Here is a 21,873-nt window from a genome sequence, read left to right on the forward strand (position 1 = left end):
AAGACCAGGACTGGATCTCAGGTCTGCCTGACGCCCAGCCCAAGCCTATCTCCCTGCTATCACCACACCATGGGGTATGGCTTAGATTTTCACCCCAGCCGTCTCAACAGTGGCCCAACCCAGGTAAAGGGTGGAGTACAGGCACAGTGCGTGAAGAGTCATCATCATCCAGCAATTCACCGGGAAGCGGGGTGTGCAACAGGCACTCAAGGAGGTCTGCTGTTCAGGGGAAATGCACCTTGCCAAGGAGGGAACTTGTTGAGTGGCTACTATGTGCCACTTACTCCTACCACAGCCCACGGGGTTGAGATTATTGTGGGTTGTTGTAAGGAGTCGATGACACAATGCACGCAACCCTTAGCCCAGACTCTGCCCTGAGTCTTCAATCCTTCCATCCCCCACGTATGACCTTGCCCTTCTCTCTCCCCCAGGCAGCTTTTGGGATGGAGACCAGCATGCTGCTAGGTGCCCAGAAGCCTCTGTCCCGGAAAGTGAAACTGATCCTGGAGGGAATCAGCGCTTCCCGAAACACTCTGGCGAAGGTACTTGCCATCATAGCTTGTCTTGTCCTCATTTGCTGGAGCACCTCCTCCAGTGATTTTTTTCAGAATGGGTTTTGAGTTCTGATATGTCTGAAGTGACTCCCAAATCAGTTAGGATTTGCATACTCCCCTAAAGTAGAGGCTGAAAATCAAAGCGGTTTAAGTAAATTAGGAGTAAATCTTTCTTGTGTGCGAAATGATCCTGAAGCAGGCAATTCAGGATGTCTAGGATGACCCCACAACATCAGATGTTCCTGGATTTTTTGTCTTTCTATTCCACTGTCTCTAGCACACCACCTCACTGTTATAAGATGGCTGCTGCAGGTCCAGCTCTCACCTCCATGTTCCAGGCATGAAGGAAGAAAAAGCGGGAAAGGTGGTGCTGTTACTGAACCAAAGTTGGGTCCCCCCTGCCCACGCACTGTAAAGCCAATCTACTGATACTGGGTTGCACTGAGGGAAAGTGCAGCATTTATTGCAGGCACCAAGCAAGGCATTCAGGCAACTAGTGCTTAAAAGGCCCGAATTCCCTGAAGGCTTTCAGGAAAAGGATTTTAAAGATAGAATGAGGGAGGGGGGTTGTGGGTATGCGATAAGCTTGTGGACATTCTTCTGATGGGTTGGTGGTGAGGTAATTGGGAGTCAGCGTCATCAACCTTCTGGTTCCAACTGGTCTGGGGTCTATGTGCTTGTGGGCAGCATACAGTTAACTTCCTCCACCTGGTGGGGGTTTCGGTATCTACAGAAACAGCTCAAAGGCCATGGCTCAGAATATTATCTATAGCCCTTGAGGAGGATCTAAAGATCCTTGACTTTGTTTAGTGGCTATTATTTTGTCTTGCTGGACTGTTTTCCTTTCTTTCTGCATGTTCTCACTTCTCTGATTAAATTTACTCTTTGGAACTTGGAGAAGGCCTGGGAGGCTAAGGTTTTTCTAAAGACAAGAGGCAAGTGGAGGACATGGGGGGGGTGGGGTCTGTTCTGGGAAGACCCCATAGAATCCTTCTCGGTTACAGTACTTGAATTGATTCCCAGACAGAGGCTCAGGGCCCCCTTCTGTTCCCTGGGACTTCAGACTCTGAGCTTAGAGTCCCCTGATGCCACCCCATCTTTTCAGCAGTTGATTTCACTCCACTTCTCTCTGGCTGAGGTTTCCTCCTTCGATGTGATACTAACTGCCTCCTTCAGGAATCCTTTCTTATTTTCCAGTGCTCCATGATATTTTCAGGCATCTTTCCCATCATTTTTAGGGATTTGGGGCAGGAGGGGGAAGCCAGTGCTTGGGCTTAGCCACTTGTAGGATCTTAGTTCCCCGATCAGGGATCAAACCCAGGGCCACGGCAGTGAAAGCGCCGAGTCCTAACCACTGGACCACCAGGGAATTCCTCATAGCCCACCATCTTGATAAAATCTCCTGGCTTCTTGATCTTTTCTAGAATGTTCTCACATTCTTCCACCCTCCCAGCTTGCCGGTACCACTGTGGATTTCTGAAGTTGGGGGGGCGAGGGGAGAGGGAAAGTGTGTGTCCAGTCCCCCACGCTGAGCTGGAACTCTCATTCAGTTTATGCCAGGGAAGTGGAAGCAGCTTCGCGAGGTCCGGGAGAGCGTGCGCTTCCTGCGCCAGGTTGGCAAGGACTGGGTCCAGCGCCGCCGGGAGGCCCTGCAGAGGGGGGAGGACGTGCCTGCCGACATCCTCACACAGATTCTCAAAGGTGCCAGGGCTCCCTCGAGGGCCTTGGGAGGACCGGGTGTGGGGCTGCCCCCCCTGCCCCCATCTGGGTGATCTGTCACTGTTGACTCCGGCTGGCTCTGTCTGGCTCCAGGGGAGCGGTGGGGAGAGGGCACCAGGATTCTGAGTGTCTCAGGCGTCTGCTGCCCGGGGCCCTGAGACTCGCCTTGTATTTCAGCTGAAGAGGGCGCCCAGGACGACGAGATTTTGCTGGACAACTTCGTCACATTCCTCATTGCTGGTTTGTAACTTCAGGGGCCACCAAGGGTTCAGAGCTTTGCTGGAATGATGGGGACCAGGGACTGCTTAAACCCTGACTCAGAGATTTTCTTAGACAGTCTGAGCAGAGTTCTGCTGTGGAACTTGGGGGGCTTGGGTGAGGGGAGCAGACAGCCATTCTCTTTGCTCGGGGAGGCCCACGCAGCTCTCTTGGTGGCCTCCCACCTGGTTCTGGAGCTGGCAATCGTGAGGATTTGTGAAGCTGACTTTTGGGGCTCAGGAAAGCTTGGCCATATGAATTCAAGGCTCTGCTTCCCTCACTGTACGGGGAGGCCTTCGGTAGACTAGCACCAGAAGACGTGCTAAGCGCTTGTTCATCTGCTCATCAAATACTTCTCGAGCATGGTCCTTCTCTTGGAAAACTCCTCCTCACCCTTCGGGGATCCCATCTTAGGTGTTTCTTCCTCGGGGAAGCCCTTAGCAATTGCCCAGACTTATCGGGTCCAGTTAGAAGCTCTCCATGGTCCCGAGAGCTCCTCTCTGTCCACACATCTCACAGTGTTGTGTATTTATCTGTGTAATTTGTTAAGGTCTGTCTCCCCCAGCAGATGGTATGCTGGGTGAGCCACGGGTTCTGTTGTTTTGCTCCCCCATGTATTCCCAGGGCCCAGGGCAGTAGGTGCCCATAAAGATCAGATGAAAGGAAGGAAGACCAGGCACAGAGAAGACAGAGATGAACAAGATGAGGCATCCTGCATAGTCTGATGGTGGAGGTGGACAGACAGACAGAATTGCCTTGCTGGGCAGTGGATTTTCAGAGGAGGAAGACTGCTTCCCCTACAAGAGGGTCATGAAGGAGGAAGGGACATGGACGGGGTTGAGGAGGGCCGTCCAGGTGGGGGGTCACGTTCACAGATGGCCCGGGAGACCCGGAGCAGTAGTACTGGTGCAGGACTTCAGGGCACTGTCCTCCGCACATGATAAAGTCCTTGGTGAATGAAGGCAGGCTGGTCTTCATTCTGTGAGCCAGGAGCCCGGGTCCTGGATGTGGTTCTTCCGTAGGGCTGCTCTGTAGCCTGGGCCTCAGTTTCCTCATCTGTAAAGTGGGGACATCCATCTAGCCTTCCAATGGGGCTTTAATAACTCCCCACATATCCTCACAGCCCCCACCCCCAGCCCTGTGCCCACACTGCAGGGGGCTGGGGGAGAGGACAGCTGTGTCTCTCCTCCCGTTGTCCTTTGAGGAAACTGAGTCACCGCTGGCAACACAGAGCCAGGGCCAGGCTGAGGCTTCCAGCCGCTTCTGATCCCCCTCCTTCGACCCTCCCCTGTGGGGTCCCCAGGCCGTGACTCACCCAGCTTTGGGCCCTGGGAGCAGCCGGGTCTCCTTCCCAGCACCTACTTGCTAGAAGGTGTAGGTCCTTCACTTGCGTTCAAGCAGCCCCTGGAGCCCCCTGGCCAGCAGTGGTTGTCACCTGGTAGGTGGTAAGCCCCCTACCCTTTTAGAGGAAATTTGGGTAACTCGGTTCCCTCCCAGGCCACCTGGGGTGGGAGTGTGGTTGATGCTATCAACTTGACCAGATCCTGCCACAACCCAGAATCCGCCCTCTCCCCAGGGAAATCAGTCCCTGTGTCAGGAGATGTGCCCTCTCCAGCCCTCAGGGGCTGGTGCCCACAGCTTAGGCAGATCACAGGCCTTGGCTCAAAAGGCTTGCTTGGCTGGAGTCCAGCTCTGTTCCTCCCGCTGTGTGACCCAAGAGGGACACATTCCTCTCAGCCTCAGCTTGCTTTTCTGCAAACTGGGGACGAACATCCCTCCAGGCCAGGGAAGGCACGAGGATGGTTGGAGCAAGGGGCTTTTAGGGTGTGAGACCTGGATGCGTGGGGGTGAAGGCTGTTTCTTTTACTACATTGGGTGGCACCAGGGATGCAGAGGTAGACAGGTGTCTCCTTTGTATCTGTACATCCAGCTCAGCCAAGGGGGCAGAAGTGAGGCCCTGAACTGCCAGCAGGGGCTTGGGGTCTCAGAGGCCGGATGGGCCGGGTCAGTGGCAGCCCTGTAGGCCACATGGAGCTGCCGCTCTCCTCCTCTCCCGCAGGTCACGAGACCTCTGCCAATCACCTGGCCTTCACGGTGATGGAGCTGTCGCGCCAGCCCGAGATCTTGGCGAGGTACGGAGAGGTTGGACGGGGGGCTGCCCTTGACGTTGGTGAAGAGAGTTATATCAGATAACTTATTCCTGGAGGGCCACCTGCTCCCATTTCCCATGGCTGAGCCCCTCCAATGTGTTCTGCTTCCCTTCACCCCAGGGCCTTTGCACATGTTGTTCCTACTTTTAGAACCTCCTCTTCCTGCTTTTCTCCTGGAGAATACCCCCTCCTCCTCCTCCCCCTCCCCCCTCCCCCTCTCCTCTCCCACCTCCCTCCTTCCTCTCCTCCTCCCCTATCCGCTCCCCTTCTCTCTCCCCCTCCCCACTTCTTCCTACCCCTCCCTCTCTTCCTCCTCCGCCTTCCTCCTCCCCCTCCTCCTCAGAAGCCTTCTCAGACCCCTGAAGCAGCCACTCTGTGTTTCTTCTCCTAGCCTCCTCCCAGCTCATGGATGCATTTTCTCCTGGGACTGTTTGCTTTGAGTCTATTTCAGTCATGAAACCAGAAGCTCCAAGAGGGCAGGGATGTGTCTCTTTCCCTCCCAAGATGTACTCAGAGCCTGCCCAGGGGCTGGCACTGAGAACTGAGCAGAATTCCAAGCAAAGTGCTGAGGGAGCGCTTCTCAGCAGCTGGCGAGACAAAGGAGGGCGTCCCCGGGGAGGTGGCATTTGAGCTGGGCCATCGGTTTCCTTAAATACAAGCAGGGTCTCTCAAGGCCTGTTGCACAGACAGGCTGAGCCGAATGTAAGAGTGCTCTGCAAACACCGCCCACGGGCTTGGGGCTGGGAGCTCCAGGGACGTGGGGAAGGGCCCGGCAGTGCCACCGCTGTCATCACCAGCACAAAAGGGCAGACGGAACGACTCCCTGAGGACATAACGCAGGTGACCCTTGAACAACCAGAGTTTGAACGGTGCAGGTCCACTTACACATGGACTTTTTCCACCGGATACCTGCTACAGCACCACACGATCCGCAGTTGGTTGAATCTGTGGCTGTGGAACCACGGACACGGAGGGCCGACTGTAAAGCTACACTCGGATTTTTCACTGTGAGGAGGGTCAGTGCCCCCAACTCCTGTGTTGTTTAAGGGTCAACTCTAGCTTACTGGCTTTTAAAAATACGTAATAGTGTTTATTAAAAATTTGGAAAAAGCAGAAAAGTTATAATAATGATAATTATAATAATAAAACCACCTGTGATGCCCCCAACCGCCCAGGGATAGTTCATGATTAATTACTGAATTTCACCACATGTGTTGTCACAACATTGCTCCACATTTTTTGAACCTTCTTCCCAAGTCCATTCTTTCTCTTTTTAAAATATTGTGGCTATGTTTATATATATATATATCTCATATTATAACATCTATATTATATCATATATACAATAAAATGTACTGTTTTAATCATTTTCAAGTGGACAGTTCAGTGGCATTCAGTACATTCACATTGTTGTAGATTCATCCCCTCCATCCATCCCCAGAACACTTCAGCATCCCAAATGGAACCTGTCCCCATTAAGCACTAACTGCCCACTCCCTGCCTCCCTTGCCCTAGCCCTGGCAACCACCATTCTACTTCCCGTGTCTATAAATCTGACTCCACTGAGGACCTCATATGAGTGGAATCATAGAGTATTTGTCCTTTTTGTTTGGCTTGTTTCACTCAGCATAATGTCTTCAAGGTTCCCACACGTGGCAGCGTGTGGCAGGATGCCCTTCCCTTTTGAGTCTGAGCGGTATTCCATTGTATGTACGGACCACCTCTTGTTTATCCATTCACCCATCAATGGACACTTGTGTTGCCTCCACCTTTTCGTTCTTGTGAATAGTGCTGCTATGAACATCGGTGTGCAAATGTCTACTTGAGCCCCTGCTGTCGATTCTTTTGGGCAGCTACACAGAAGTGCTGCATCACATGGTAATTCTGTGTTTCACTTTTTGAGGAGCCTCCGTACCATTTTCCATAGCAGCTGCACCATTTTACATTGCCACCAACAGTGCACAAGGGATCCAACTTCTCCACATCCTCACCATCACCTGTTATTTTCTGTCTTTCGACAATAGCCCCCGTCGTGGGTGGGAAGTGGTCCAGGTCCACCTGTATGGCTGCATATTATTGTAACAGTGCACATCCTAAGGCTTGTACCTGGATCCCTGCATCGCACATTCCACTGTTTCCTGCTGCTGTGAACCAGGCTCAAATAGGCATCTTTGTGCAAAGATCCTGTTCTAAGATGGTTTGTTTCCTACAGCTGATTCCAAGCAATGCACACAACGGGTGAATATTCTAAGGGCCTGGAATGTAGTTCCCAACTGCTTGGGCATCTGAGTTTGGACATGGAGGTTCCATCACACACGGGGTTTGGGGGCCGTGTGTGCCGTGGGGGAGCCCCAGGCCTCTCTCTTCACGCTTCCTCCCATCCCCCCTTCTTAAAACTAACACGGGGACAGTCTCTCCCTTGGAGATGAACTTGTCTTTGTCTGACCGACAGGCTGCAGGCCGAGGTGGACGAGGTCATCGGTTCCAAGAGGCACCTTGACTGCGAGGACCTGGGGAGACTGCAGTACCTGTCCCAGGTGTGGGGGTGGGATAGACGCTTCTGGCAGAGGTGGGCAAGTCATCAACCAGGCCTGCTGCCTCCCTGAGCCCTTTAGTACAGGGGTTCTCAAACCTCGCTGCACCTGAGAATCCCCTGGGAAATTAAAAAGCCGCCCGTGTCCAGGCTGCTCCAGACCAATGACGCTGAGTCACTGGAGGCAGGACCAGCCTGGCTACGGCTTCCCAGGGGATCCCAATATGGAAACCAGCCCGTTCGTAAAACCCAACGAGGCCTGGGTTACACAAGCATTAAGCTTCCTACCTGGGGGGGCCAGGCTTGGCACACCCTCCCCCCAAAACCCCCGACACAGCATAGGAGGAGCCCAGGAGGAGGCCTTTCTTGAGCTGCCCTGGGTCCTCGCGATGCTGGGAGCCCTGGTTTAGAGGGAGGTCTGGCTCCAGGTCCAGTCTGTGGTGCTAAGGCTTTGCACAACCCCCTCCTCTGGGCCTCAGTTTCTGCTTCTGTCACATGAAGGTCTGGACATGCAGATGAGGCTAACCTTGCAGGGGTCGGGGACCCAGTCCTGCCGTGGGGTGCATTCAGCACCGTGAATGAGAGCAGAGATGGGTCCGGGATGTGCATCTGGCAGTTTCTGTGGGGTCTCCTGACATCTCTCGTTATCTCCCCATGTGGTGTCTGCAGGTCCTCAAAGAGTCGCTGAGGCTGTACCCGCCAGCATGGGGCACCTTCCGTCTGCTGGAGGAGGAAACCTTGATTGATGGGGTCCGAGTCCCCGCCAACACCCCGCTCCTGGTGCGTGGGGGCCCTGCCTTCCTGCCCCTGGCTGGCCAATTCGGGGCTGTCCTCTCAGGTCAAGGACTCCTCTGAAGTCCGTGGCCCCCATTATCCTCCCTGGCCGCCCAGTGCGTTCTCATTTGAGTCTTACCAGAACCCTGTGATGAGCTTTCTCTCCCCGCCACACCGTCCAGCGTAAGAGTATAGCGGATGATTCTAGGAGGGAGGTGCCTCATTTACAGCTGAGGCCGCTGAGGCTCAGAGAGGTTAGGTCACTTTCCTGAGGTCGCACAGCCAGCCAGATACGGGATGTGCCCAGATTCAGAGCTGGCTCAAATTTGCCCCAGTTCCTTCTCTCTGCACAACCCCTCCTCCCACTGAGGCTGACTTTCTTCCCCTGTTCTCCTTTACATTTCATTTCTGTGGTTGTTTCCTCATTCATTCCTTCATTCATTCACTCAGGCTCTGTTCGTGCACCATGACCTCCACACACCCACCACCCACCCCCAAAACTAGAATGTAGCCTCCTATGTACACATCACTCTGCAGGTTCCCTCCAAAAGCTGTTGCTCTCCTGAATTTTGTGCTTTCCTCTGTGTGTGTGTGTGTGTGTGTGTGTTCACATGTGCGCATGCCCACACAATCGTATGTTCTAGGACTTGCTTTGTGACTCAGTACAATGTCTATTGAGATTGGGCAGATTTCCACACGTGGCTGTAGGCTGTCCATTTTCGCTGCTGTGTAATATTCTGCCATGTGAGTTGCACTATCGTATATTGATTCCAGGGTCAACAGGCATTTGAGAGGGTCCTAGTTGTTTGCCATCATGAGCATGGCTGCTGCTGTCAGTGTTCCTGTCCTCGTGTCCTGGTGCAACATGCAAATGTGTTTTTTGGGTGTGTGCCCAGGAGTGGGAAGGCTGGGTTGTAGGACAGATGACTGATCAACTTTGTAAACTAGGGCCAAATTGTCTTCCAAAGTGGCTTTGGCAGTTCAGACGCCCCCTTGTGGTGTAAGAGAGAGTCTGTTCCTTATCTTCCCCACCACTTAGTATGGGCCAATTTCTTACTTTTGGCCAATCCAGTAACAGCAAGGAAAGTATTTTGCTGTGGTCTTGATGTGCACTTGCCTGATTACTGGTGAGATTGGGCAGCCCTACACTGTTTTTCCTCTTCTGTGAGGTGTTTGTTCATTTTCCTCTCTTGGGCTGTTTGTCTTTTCTTATTGCTGGGTACAGCTTGCTTTACAAATTCACATGTTAATCCTTTGTCAGGTAGATGTGTTGCAAATGTCATCTCTAGATAAGTGGCTTGTCTTAGTTTTTAATGGTCTGATGTTCTTCAATTTTTAGTGGTTAGTTTTCTTGTTTTGTCTCATTTAAGAAGTTCTTTCCTATCTTGAGGTCAGAAGAGTATTCATTTACATTGTCTTCTACTGATTTTACACTTTTCTTTTGAAAGTAAAGTTCTTATCTACCTGGAATTGATTTTGTGTATGGTGTGAGGTAGGGGTCTGTGTTTGCTGAGGCTTCTGTTACAAAGCTTCACAGACACGGTAGCTTAAACAGCAGAAATTTATTATATTTTTCTCATGGTCCTGGAGGCTGGAAACCCAAGATTTAGGTGTCAGCAGGTTGGTTTCTTTGGAGGCCTCCCTCCTTGGCTTGCAGATGGCTATCTTCTCCCTCCATCTTCACACGGCCTCTTCACTGTGTGTGTCTGTGTCCTAATCTCCTCTTCTTATAAGAACACCAGTCATTTTGGGTTAGGGGCTCCAGTGACCTCATTTTAACTTAATTACCTCTTTAAAGAGCCTAACTCCAAACCCAGTCACATTCTGAAGTTAGAACTTCAACATGTGTATTTTAGGGGGAAATAATTCAGCCCATAACAGAACCCATTTTTATTCTTACAAAGGAGAATGAGGTGCTCCAGTCCCACCTGTTCAGTGCCACTGCCCCCACCCCGCCCTGGGCTCTGCCACGCCCTCTTCAGCACATATCAAAGCTTCATCCGTGTGTGGTTCTTTATTCTGTTTATCTGTGCTTTTTTCCCACACACCACTCAGGTTGTGGGATTTTAGTTCCCCATCCAGGGATCAAACCCAGGCCCTCGGCACAGAGAGCATGGAGTCCTAACCACTGGACCTCCAGGGAATTCCCTATCTGTACTTTTTTTTAACACCCTGCACCCAATATCACCTGCTTTAATGGCCATCTCTTCCGAATGTCCTCACAGCTGGCAAGGTGAGGCCCTGGGGCTGACTCTCAACCTACGTGTGCAACCCCATGGACCTTGAGTGGGCAGACCCAGGCTCTAATCCCGGCCCTGCCACCTGCTGGCTGTGTCATCTCAGGCAAGACCCTGACCCTCCAGGCTTTAGTACCATCCTTGTAAGATGGCGATGATGGTACCCGAGTCACAGTCTATTGAGAAGATTCAACAGGACAATGTACATCACATATCTGGCAAAATCCCCTGGCATGTAGTAGGTGCCCTTTGCTGACCTTAGACCCCTCCCTGTCTTATGTCTTATGCTCCCTCAGCTCCAGGCCCTCCCTCCAGCCCTAGACGCCCTGGACCCTTGCACAGAGAACCAAGGGCAGCACAGGCTTGGGGAGACACTGTGCAGAGGTCAGCACCCAGAGCCCAAGTTACAGGGTATGAATGGCCCCTGGGGGCTGGGGCATGGAGCGTCAACTCCAATCAGGAGGCTCCAGGTGTGCAGGTGAAAGGCAAGTGGGGGTCTATGGCTCCCCCACCCCCACCCCACAGAAGCAAGCCTTGTGTTGAAGAGAAACTTTGAATAATAACAGCTCCCAGGAATCTAGAGAAAGATGACCACGCAGCAGACCTGAGTTTGCATCTCATTTTGGCCACTTACTTGCCAGGTGACTTCAGGCAAGTCATGAACCTCTGAGCCTCAGTTTCCTCATCTGTAAAATGGGGATAATTGTAACTCCCCCACAGGGTGAGGCCAAGCATGGGATGATGTAGCATGCCCAGCTGGTCATCGGCACATCGGGCTGCCCCCTTTCTTCCTGTTAGAGACTTTTCAGGAGCCAGTGGAATCCCACACTGGTCCAGGTGGGCGGATGGAGAGATGGGTGGGTGGAGTAGAGCAGGGGTGGGGAGTGCGGGAGGGGGTACTCTGCTCCCAGTTTCCCCGTTGGGTGACTGTGGCAGGTGGGGGAGGTGTGAGGGGACCCATCCTCGGAACCAGAGACAAGTGGACCCTCTGCCTGGCAGTTCAGCACCTACGTCATGGGGCGGATGGATACATACTTTGAGGACCCGCTGACTTTCAACCCGGATCGCTTCAGCCCCAAAGCACCCAAGTAAGTCTCTCTTCAAGCTGTCCACAAGTGGAGGCCTGGTGGGAGGACGGTCCCGGCAGCCTCTGGTCTGAGCTGCCTGTGCCCTCTCAGCCCCTTTCAGGTCACTGTGAGGGAGTGGTGGTCCCCACTCTGCCCCCATTTACAGGGAGGAAATCATGGCTCAAAGGGGTTAGGTAACTCGCCCGAGCATACACAGCCAGGAAGGGGCAGAACTGGCGTGTGAGCCCAGCTCAGACTGGTTTTAAAGCCTGTGCCCATAACCAGTCCCTTATACTGGAAAGCCCTGTGACTTGGGCAAATGACTGCACCTATCACAGCCTTGATGGTCCTATCTGAGGAATGGGAACATTGACAGATCCCTCTAGAGGTGAATACTTTCAAGTCCTGAAGCAGTGGTGGAGACGAGAGCCGGGCTCCAGGGACAGATGCCTGAGTCCCGTCCTAGACTGCCCAGAGCTGGACATGTGACCGGCTGAATAAATGGAGTAAGTGATGTAGGACCTTGGGGGAATTGCTTTGCCTCTCTGAGTCTCAGTTCCTCCACCTGTGAAATGGGAATAATAACAGCTCCTTCCGGAAGGCTCGAAGGAGCATGAAATGAGAAAATGCTGACCCAGAGCTTAGCAGAGTCAGCTGTTGATATCTTAAGCGTGTTGGAAGACCAGCCCAGGCCCGCAGCCGGTCATCACAAGGGACGGCTATGTCGCGACTGTCCCGGGGCTGCCCAGCTGCTGGCTTCTGATGCCTTTCTCCCTGCTCGCAGGCCGAAGTTCACCTACTTCCCCTTCTCCCTGGGACCCCGCTCCTGCATTGGGCAGCAGTTTGCTCAGGTAGGAGGCCAGCGCTGGGGTTTCTGCCCAGAAGTCACTGCGGGGTGGCATCTTGTCCAGGCCCCTGGGCTGGGGGCTGAGGGCTGGGGGCTGGGGACTGAGGTGGTTGTGGAGTTTGCTGCTTATTCCCTCCTTCAAGCCACTGACCTCCCCACCCCGCACGCGCACAGATGGAAGTGAAGGTGGTCATGGCCAAGCTGCTGCAGAGGCTGGAGTTCCGGCTGGTGCCCGGGCAGCGATTCGGGCTACAGGAGCAGGCCACGCTCAAGCCGCTGGACCCCGTGCTGTGCACCCTGCAGCCCCGGGGCTGGCAGCCCGCGCCCCCGCCGCCGCCCTGCTGAGGGGGCCCGGGCAGGACCGGACTCCATGGCCAGGGCTGTGCCCCACCCTGCTCCCCTGCCCTCTTCCCCGGGGGCACCCTCCACACTGGCTCCCAGCGGGCCCTCTGCCCACCGCCGCCTGCTTCTGAGACCTCCCCGTCCCTGCTAACTCTGCTGCCCTTCCTGGACCAGCCCCTGCCTAACTCCCAGCTGCCACCCAGATGTGCTGTTGTCTCCCCCCACCTCTTTGCACAGGTCTCTCCCTCTGCCAGACACCCTAACTCTTACTCACTCCCTAAAGCCCTCTTCAGGTGTCACCTCCTCCAGGAAGCCCCCCTGCCAGCCCCCGGCCGGGCCAGGGGCCCCTCCTCTGTGCTCCCTCGGTCACCTGTGCTACCTCTAACACCACACTGACCACACTGTATCATGAGTGTCCTTTGACATGACCGACTGTCCTGCCAGGCTCTGAGTGCCTCGAGGGCAGGGTCTGCGTGTGATTCATCTCTGAGCCCCCTGTGCCCACCCAGGGCCTGGCACAGAGTCGATGCTCAATAAATAAATATGTGTTGACTGCGTGAATGAATGGCCAGACCATGCCAGGGCGCCCTGGCCTCCGTTTGCTCATCTGTAAAATGGGTACCTTGTTGAGGCCAGTCTCCCTAAGGGGTGACACAGCTCTGGAAGCTGCCCCTGGAGTTGCCCAGACAATGAATACCACCTCAGGAGAAGACCACCCAGGTTCCCAGGAGGGCCCGGTGTTAGTAGTAGACTGTTCCCTTGTTATATGCAAGACCGTGCTCCTGGGGGTGAGGCTGGGGCTGTGGGCAGTTTTGAGAACTTGATTTGAGAGGGTGGGGGGGCCCAGGGCCTGTGTGGTCTAGTCTACTCCCCACAAGGGCACTGACACCCCAGAGGGCCTCACAGAGGCCGGAGCCCCCAGGACCTCTCTTGGGGGCAGGTTGGTGGAGCTAAGCGCAGATGCCTGGTCCACGCCAACTGCACCCTCTGCACCTGCTAGCATGAGGCTACCCCTCCTGACCTGGACGGGGGAGGCTGCTGGGGCCCAGGTGCTGAGATTGTAAACCTCGTGGCAGTGGGTGGGTGAGCAAGCTGTCCCTTCCTCCTCGGGGCGGCCAGGGGGCAGGAAATTCTGGACCCAGTGTCCTCTGGGCCTGTCCAAGGGAAAGGGCCTGCCCCCAGTTTCTCCTTCAGCACTTGGGAGTTTGTCTTCGTGCAGGAAATACAAACTGCCCTGGCACACTGCCTGAGGTCCGTGCCTCCGATGGGTCTCCCCGCCACACCCAGGAGGGCACAGATGTGGGCTGGCCCCAGCTTCACGTCAGCTCTGCAGCCCTTGCTGCAGTCTTGAATGACAGCTACTTAGCAGACGAGGAAACTGAGGCTCAGGGGAGGACGTGACATGCTCAGCGCCGGTGGGTGTTCTGAGCTAGGAGAGAGCTGCGTTCTCAGCCCAGGCTGGACATGGGAATCCACGAGCGTGGTCGCACCTGAGCCTCTGAGCAGGGCGTCTGGCCTCCAGGATGCCTCTGTAGCTGCAGATTCCTTGCTGGGGGAGGGTCTTCCTGCTTCCCCAGCCCCCTGCCTGACCTGAGCACTCGGCTGGGCCCTTATCAAGCTACACCCCAGCCTCTCTGTTTCCATCTCCCCGCATTGTGTGTGGGGAGGGGAATCCAGACCCTCCTGTGGCTCTGAAAAGGGCATGTCTGGGCCAGCTGTTTCGGTCTATGGGATGGGGCCTTGAAACCTTTCTTTTCAAGCCCCCCCTCCCACCCTAGGAGACCCTAGTGTGCACAGGACTGGTACCAACCCCTGGAGCCCGGGCAAGATGGGTGGGGTTAAGACCAAGGTCCTGCAGCCAGACCTCCTGGGGTCAAGTCCTACCCCATCTGTCCCTGGTTATGGGGCTTGGCCCCCACTTTCCCCATCTGTAAAGGAGGACAAATAACAGGACCCACATCCGAAGGTTTATGGGAGGATTAAGAACGTTCTACGTGGATGTGCTTAGCACAGAGTCTTTCGGAGTCAGTGCTGCACACTCACCAGCTGTAACTGTCACTAGTACTGGCATCTTTATTACTTTTACCTCCAGAGAAGGATGGAAGCAGGCCAGTGCAGTTCCCAGAAGAGCCACACGGTGGTGCCCCGGCGCAGCTCTCGGCTCTGCGCGTCTGCCGTAGGCAGGGTGGGCGGTGCCTCCGCACCCCTCGAAGGGTCCGGAGGGTCCGGGGGTCCGGGGGGTCCGGAGGGTCCGGGGGTCCGGAGGGGGAGGGACCCGAGGCGACGCAAGCCCAGCCTCCTGGAGGAGGGGTCAGGGCGAGAGGGTGCGACCCGGGCCACCACCCAGGCGCGGGTGGTCTGGGGCACCCAGTGACCCCTGGGATGGGGGGTTGGGAGGCGGACATCACGGTCCCTATTTCACAGACGGGGTCACCGAGGCATGGCGAGGGTCAGGCAGCTGGTGGGGCGGCAAGGGCGGTGCCCCGCGGGTGGGGGTGCGGCGATGACTTGGTGGTTTCCCCTCACCTCTCCGGGCGGTGGGCCTGGGTCTGGTGGTAGGATGCTGGCCGACCCGCAGTGGGAGGAGCCAGCGGATCTGGACTCACCTGGAAGGGGCAGCTTTGACAAGAAAAGCCCCGCCCAAAGATGAGTATGGCATGAAGCTGTTTCCTGCTGCCTCACTAGGTGGCTCTGGTCCCTTCTCTGCCCTGCCATTCCCTCCCTCAGGACCTTTCCCAGTCAGCCCCCCAATCTGTGAACCTGGACACGGTGAGGTGGGTCTACACTTGCACCCAGCAGGAAACTTCCAGCCTGCACACTCTCCCAAGACCCCCAATCCGTCAGGGCTGAGCTGCTCTAACAACCTCAGATGCTGGGAGTCACCTCCCCAGCCCTCGGCCCCAGGAGCCTGGAGGCTGGCCATGGGGGACCCTTGGGGGGCCAGGCCGGGTTGCAGAGTGGCCTCAGGAGCCTTGTCTGCTGGTTTGAGCCAACCGTGGTCAGGTGGCAGGTTTTCTTCCTCTGTGCTCTAGGCGCTGGACAGCAGGCTGGCTCTGGAGGTGCCCGGAGGCCCTGCTGGGCCTCAGTGGCAGCCGGCGGGGATGGGCAGAGGACCACGACCAGCTGTCCAGCTGGGAAGGTTCAGGATGGGGCTCAGCCCCTCCTGCTTGTCTTGGCCGAGCAGGCATGATGTCCGCTACCCTGATCCAGAGTCAGGTAGGTCCAGCCGGGTGGACCCCACACACAGTGCTTGGGGAGGGGTTCCTGGGTGATCACGAGAGGGATGGTCACCTGGAGGTGACCTCAGGGCAGAGGCGAGAGGGGCTTAAGCCAGGGGTCCGTCCTGCCTTGCACCCGCTCTGCATATCCTCTTCTCTGAGGTGAGAATCCTGTGTCTTCAGGCAGCTCGGGGATGAGTGTGTGACCCAAAAGAGGGTCTTGATCCCCTAAATGCACGTCTGCCCAGACTTCACCCTGGGCTCCAGACAGCCTCGGACATTTCTGCCTGGACGTCCAAAAATAACCCCAGCCGGGGGACGGGGCAGACACTGGGGGTATTTCTGGAAGGCGGCAGGAGACTTACCAGGAGGGTCGTTTCTCTGAATCAGGGTTGGGATGGGGACGGATGGTCTGGAGCTTTAAAAACACTCATTTCTCCCAGAACACGACTGTCCCGCACTTTCTTCTCACCGGAGGAAACCACGGTCACCCTCTTGGTGTTGCCCACCTCAGGCAGCCTCTGCTGGGGGGCCGGACCCACCTCAGGCAGAGTGGTCACCCCCCGGGGGGGGGCCCTGAAGGTCACTGCAGAGGACGGGGGTCACAGGAGGCGCGGAGCCTCCCGCTCTCGGCTGGCTCGTGGGCAACCCCCCCACCCCACCCCCGCCCGCTGTGCCCAGGTCCCAGGCCTGCCCTGGAGGAGGCTCTAAGGGCCTCAAGGTGGTGAGGCCAGGCAGGAGGTAGGGGGCCTTGGGGCCTTTCACGTGGAAGCCCGGCCTCCCAGGTGGGGTGTGGAGGGTCCCAGGGTCAAGGCCGGGAGGGCGGGGGTGAAAGGCTCGTCTCCCCTCCCCAATCCCAGTCCTTGGGCCCAGCTCTGCTGGTTCAGCTTTTGGGGGGACGGGGAGGGGGGCGATGCAGCCATGGCAGAGCCCTTTGGAGGCCCCGGGAGCCTGGCCGAGGAGGGATCCGTGATGGTGGCATTGGCCAGCCGTGGGCCCAGCTGTACGGTGACCCCAGGCCCCTTTCTATAGACGGGTTCCAAGAGGTGGGGCCTCACCACCCCTGGGGGCCCTCACCCCTGCTGTGAGCCCAGGAGCCTGAGGAGGAGGCCAGAGCTTCCTACCAGCTCTGCGTCCCCTGGGCTCCCCCACCCCTCACGCACACACACGCGGCCCCTTGGCTCCCACCCAGAGGTGAGGGGTTGTCCCAAGGAACCCAGGAGCCACCTACACCCTCACACCCCAGGGAAACCCAGTGCAGCTGACGGGCCTCTCAGGCTTCTTTCCTGGCCGGGAGCCTGGAGACCAGGAGGCTCGCCCAAGGCCACCCAAGCAGCTGTCCGCTTAGGAGGCGGGGGCTGGACAGGGGTGCCCTCGGTGCGGGAAACCAACTCCCAGAGCTGCACTGATGTGTGTGTGTGTGTGTGTGTGGCCCCCACATGTATGTGCACATTTGTGTCTCTCCACGTATCTCTGTGTGTCTGGGGTCTCTCTGTCTCTGTGTATCTCTGTCTCTCGAGCGTGAGGCTGCGTGTACGGGTCTCAGCGTCCATGTCTGCGTGTCTCAGGCTGTGTGCATCGGGGTGTGTGTCTGCTGTGACCTGAGCCATAAGGAGGTGTCTGTTTTAAGCTGAGGCGGCGGACAGACCTGATGTTCGGCCCTTGCTGTGTGTCACACATCCCGTCCCAACCCCAACAGGTTAGGTGGCCTGGGCGAGGCCACACACCCAGGGGGCCATCCAGCAGGGACATCCTCTGTCCATCTTAAAGTCATGGCCACCAAGGCCCCAGGTGAGGCTCCTTGTTTGAAACTTTCCTGCCTCCATTTACGGGGGGCCCAGGGCCCAGGAAGACGGCGTGTCCAGCAGGGAGGAGGTGCTGGGGCCTCTGAGACCCAGCGGGGGTCTGTGTGCATGTGGGGGAGCAGGTGCCCGCAGGAAGCAGGGCGTCCACTTGACCCCGCCACGCCCCCGTGCCTCCCACCTCTGATCAGGCCAGCCCTGACCCTCCCTCCCTCCTGGGTCACTTTGCTCCCAGCATCGGTGCTGGTTGGCTGAGCAGCGGGAACTCAGGGGCTCGTGGGGGAGCAGGTGGGGGTGTGTGTGTGGGGGGTGCAGAGGCTCATGGTCCCCAGGCGAGTGGTTATTGCATGGCCTGTGGTCATCCACCCCTGTGAAGTGGGACACGGCTTCCCCTGAGACCCCATGATGTCGGGAAGGGCCCAGGAGGGACCCCAGCTCAGGGCTGCCCCACTGACATCTGGCAAATGTGCACCCCCTACACCCCAACTCCAGCTGACTGCCAAAGCCACAGGAGCAGCCCACCCGCCCCCTCACCTTATCTTCCACCATGTCCGTCCCCGGGGCACCCTGAGCTCTTCGCCAGGGCTTCTCCCCCATCCTGAACCTGACTCCTTCCTGTCCGGGCATCCAGCTCCCCTCCGGGTGTCTGCCTGCTCCTCCCTGACCACCTCCCCTTGCCTGGCGCCCTGCCCCACCCTCCTCTTATGTGCCTGGGGGGGCCCCCACGAGGCTGCGCCCACATCCCACTCAGGCCCTGGCAGCCGCTGCCCATCAATGGGTGCCCACCGGGTGGCTGAAATGACATCAGACCAAGACCGCGCCAGGCCTCGGTGCCCGCAACGGACACAGACGGCTGGGCGTAGAGTCAGGGCTGCAGGATGGGCTGGGAGGAGCCAGAGGTGCGTGTGTACACCCCTCCCCCACGAGCACGCACCTGCCCCCTGCGCACGCATGTACATGCTCACGCAGGAATGTGCACGCCCCCTCCCCTGCACACGTGTACATGCTCCCATGCACACAGGTGCACACCCACACACAGCCACACACGTGCTCACGGACACACACGCAGTGGGCCCACGGCTGCCGTGACCTCAGGAGAGAGGAATCGAGTTGTTTTTTCCCCCGGTACATGTTCCCACACTAAAGAAAACAGGAAGGGATTTGAGGCCAGCGACAGGAAGAGGAAGTGGCCTGCACACAGGGAGCCGGCTCCAGCCGGGTGGACATCAGGTGGTCCGGTGTGGGTGGGATTCAGGGGGAGGCAGACAGTCAGACGGCTGCAGGGTGGGGAGGTGGCGTGTCCCCCGAGGGTGTCTCAGTGCTAGTCCCCACCGAAGGCCCCCCAGGTGTCACCCCTCCCGTTTCCAGGCGAGAAATCAAGGCGGGGGGCGTCTGGTCCCCATCACCGAGGAGGGCAAGTGGAACTGGCTCTGGACCCAGGCCCGTCTGACATCCCGCTCCCCCAGCCCTGGTCCTGCAGCCCCAGCTGGCAGCGGGCAAGCTGAGGCTCTGTCTGGGAGGCCAGGCGCCTCGAGGGGGCTTTTTCTGCAGCCCCACTGTTCGTCCGGTGCTGGGTCCACCCGTGGCACTGGCCCGGCCTCTGGTGGTCTGGGAGGGCACCCGCCGTGAGGCCCACAGTGTGCTCCTCTGGGGTTCCAGCCCAGGGAGCGCCGAGCGCATGCTGCAGGAAACGACACACACATGATGGGGCCACTGACCCAGCCTGTGAGGCCTCACAGAGCCATGTGTGCCTGATGGCAGGGGCTGTGTGGGGTTCTCCCTGCCCCCCAAGCCTGGCCCGGGCCTGGGTGCACGAGGTGCTTGTAAATGCTCCACCCATGCGGAGATGGAGGCACAGAGAGGGGCCACGACCTGCCCAAGGCCATACAGCAAGGCGGGTCTGAACCCACCATGCCCTCCCACTGCAGCTCCAGGGGAAAAGCAGGGGGGAGGCCTGGGCACGTGGGTCCCACCTGGTCCCAGCCGCTCTCTGGGGTTAGAGCTGCCACCTGTGCGGCTCCTGCTGCCCTGTTCTCTCATTAGTCTTCCAGATCCAGTAGGAGAGACTCCTCCCCACTCTGCAGGTGGGGAGGCCCCGGGGAGCTTCTTCTCTCCCTGCTGACCTGCCTCCTTTCTTTCCCACCCGCCCTCCCGAGGCACAGGGCAGCTGGGCTTCCACTCCCTCCTAGAATCCTGGAATCACATCTAAATGGTGCAGAGGGACGAGGGGGGTTTTGGGGGTGGAGGGGGTGGGGGTTTAGGGCTCCAGAGACAGATCCAGTCTTGCTTTGTCTTTTTCACTTAAAGTAAAAATTTCAGTGAAGAGGGACCCAGGATGACCAACAGCCCTGGTTTGCCTGGGGCTGAGGGTTCCCAGTCAGAGAAATACTGGAGGGCTTCCTGGAAGAGCTGGCATTTGTGTTACATCTTTGAGGAATAAGAAAGTTTTTTCAGGGGAAGAGAGGATACTCCAGGAAGGGAGACCGGCAGATGCAAAGGTAAGAAGTGGGAAAGCTCAACATGAGGACTTTCAGGGCTAAAACAGGGAAGGTCAAGGGAAACCAGGACAAGTCATTAGAGAGGGACCCCAAAGACATTTAATCTAATTCCACCTGATGCTTGAGCTCTCCACTCTGTCCTCACCCAGTGGCTATCCAGCCCTGCCCACATACCTCCAGTGACAGTGAACTCACTACCATTCAGAACAGCAAGAAGCAACCAAGAGGTAGACACAGCCAGGACCAGGCACTGACCACAGTGAGGTCCGAGTTTGCAGAGCAGAGTGCAGGGGCCCCTGTCCTGCCTTCAGGGGCAGTCAGACAAGGCTTCCCAGAGGAGGAGATAGGGGAGGAGGACAGGGAAATCCTGACCAAGAGAACAAGCAAAGGCCAAGAGGCCTAGAACCAGCCCCCCAAGGACTGAATTCCTTTACTGTTCTCTCTGACAGCTGGTGTGACTCTACAGCCTTCCCCCTACCCCATCTCTGGAAGGGGGCCCCTCCTGCATTCACTCCCCTGGTCTCTAGGCTGAGAAAGGTCTCATTGCCAGTGGAGAAGCCGCTGGATGCCTTGAAATGCCAGTCCACTCCCCTCCCCACCTCATTTTTCTGAGGTTCATGTACCCTTCAGCACCAGCATCTGCCCCCTCCTCCAGGAAGCCTCCCCTGGCTTCCCCAGCCCTGGATGCCTCCCCTTCCACGAGCATCAACCTTCTTCTCTCCTTGGGGTCACTTACTATCTCTACCCCCTGCCAGGGTCCCTTGTCACTTTCCAATTGAGCTTTCCCGTTTCCTACCTTTGCGTCTGCCAGTCTCCCTTCCTGGAGTGTCCTCTCTTCCCCTGAAAAAACTTTCATATCCCTCAAAGATGTAACTCAAATGCCAGCTCTTCCAGGAAGCCCTCCAGTATTTCTCTGACTGGGGTTGATAGCAGCTTTCTCTTTAAGTCACTGTGCTCCCTCTGGGCTCTGCATACAGAACCAGCTAGACCTCCAGGCCGGGTGGGGTGGGGGTGGGGCAGCCACCCACACCCAGCCCTGGGAACTTAGCCCCGGGCCCTCCACTTGCCTCATTGCCCTGATCTCTGGCCCGGGTCTTTGTGGGGACCCAGGAGCGGGACTGGGTTGGCTCTTAGGCAAGTACACAGGAAGTGCATACTAAGTGCTTGCTGAAGTGTGTTCACTCAACTATTTCCTGAGCACCCACTCTGTGCTAGACACGGGGTCACAGGGCTGACCTTGGGGGTCCTTCTCTGCTCCCCTGGCCCAGCATACACGGAGCACTTAGAACCCAGGAGATGCCCCTCAGAGTGGACTGCTCTCATCTGTCAAACAAAGGCAAGGGGCACACCTTCCGGTCGTCTTGGAGACAGACAGCCCGGCTCCAGAGCCCAGCTCCGGTCACACCCCTAACTGGCTGGGTGGCCTTGGGTGGGTCACTTAACCCCTTCTGTGATGTGGAGACCATAGTGGGGGCTGCCCCGGAGAGCTGAGAGCAGGACAGTGTGGCAGCTCTCGGCACGGCCCCAGCACCGGGCACACATTCCAGGGTGGCATCCCTCGACATCCTTCTCTCATGCCCCTAAGTGCCCCTCACTGGGTAGGTGGGACCAGTCCCGGGCAGAGAGCTTGCTGGCATTCTGAGGTCCCAGGCTGGGGCGGGGGTCTCACAGCCTGACCACGTGCCCAGGGGTGCAACAGTTTCTCGGGCAACATTCTGAGGCTGCCGGAGAGGCCCGGGCAAGGGAGGGCAGTGCCCAGATTTATCCACCAATCCCGCTGGCTCCTGGCCCTGGAGTGCGTTCTTATCTGCCCGGCCCAGCGTGGGGCGGGGGTGGCCGGGGCTGCCGGGGCGGGACACTGCCTGGGGACTGGA

At 57.3% G+C, this 21,873-nt stretch overlaps 1 protein-coding gene across 1 annotated transcript in view; it reads left to right on the plus strand.

Annotated features, from left to right (window-relative positions):
• Window positions 1-13,037, plus strand: part of LOC130852241 (cholesterol 24-hydroxylase) — a 33,805-nt gene extending 20,768 nt beyond the window's left edge. Inside the window, exons 7-15 of the mRNA XM_057733099.1 lie at window positions 432-542; window positions 2,105-2,255; window positions 2,451-2,513; window positions 4,591-4,663; window positions 7,134-7,218; window positions 7,884-7,994; window positions 11,225-11,313; window positions 12,077-12,143; window positions 12,314-13,037. Of these exons, the coding sequence (XP_057589082.1) occupies window positions 432-542; window positions 2,105-2,255; window positions 2,451-2,513; window positions 4,591-4,663; window positions 7,134-7,218; window positions 7,884-7,994; window positions 11,225-11,313; window positions 12,077-12,143; window positions 12,314-12,484 (921 nt within the window). The 3' untranslated portion in view covers window positions 12,485-13,037. The remainder of the gene's footprint in view (window positions 1-431; window positions 543-2,104; window positions 2,256-2,450; window positions 2,514-4,590; window positions 4,664-7,133; window positions 7,219-7,883; window positions 7,995-11,224; window positions 11,314-12,076; window positions 12,144-12,313) is intronic.
• The last annotated feature ends 8,836 nt before the right edge of the window (window positions 13,038-21,873 follow it).

This window comes from Hippopotamus amphibius, chromosome 4 (genome assembly GCF_030028045.1).
Source record: "Hippopotamus amphibius kiboko isolate mHipAmp2 chromosome 4, mHipAmp2.hap2, whole genome shotgun sequence".
NCBI lineage: Eukaryota > Metazoa > Chordata > Mammalia > Artiodactyla > Hippopotamidae > Hippopotamus > Hippopotamus amphibius.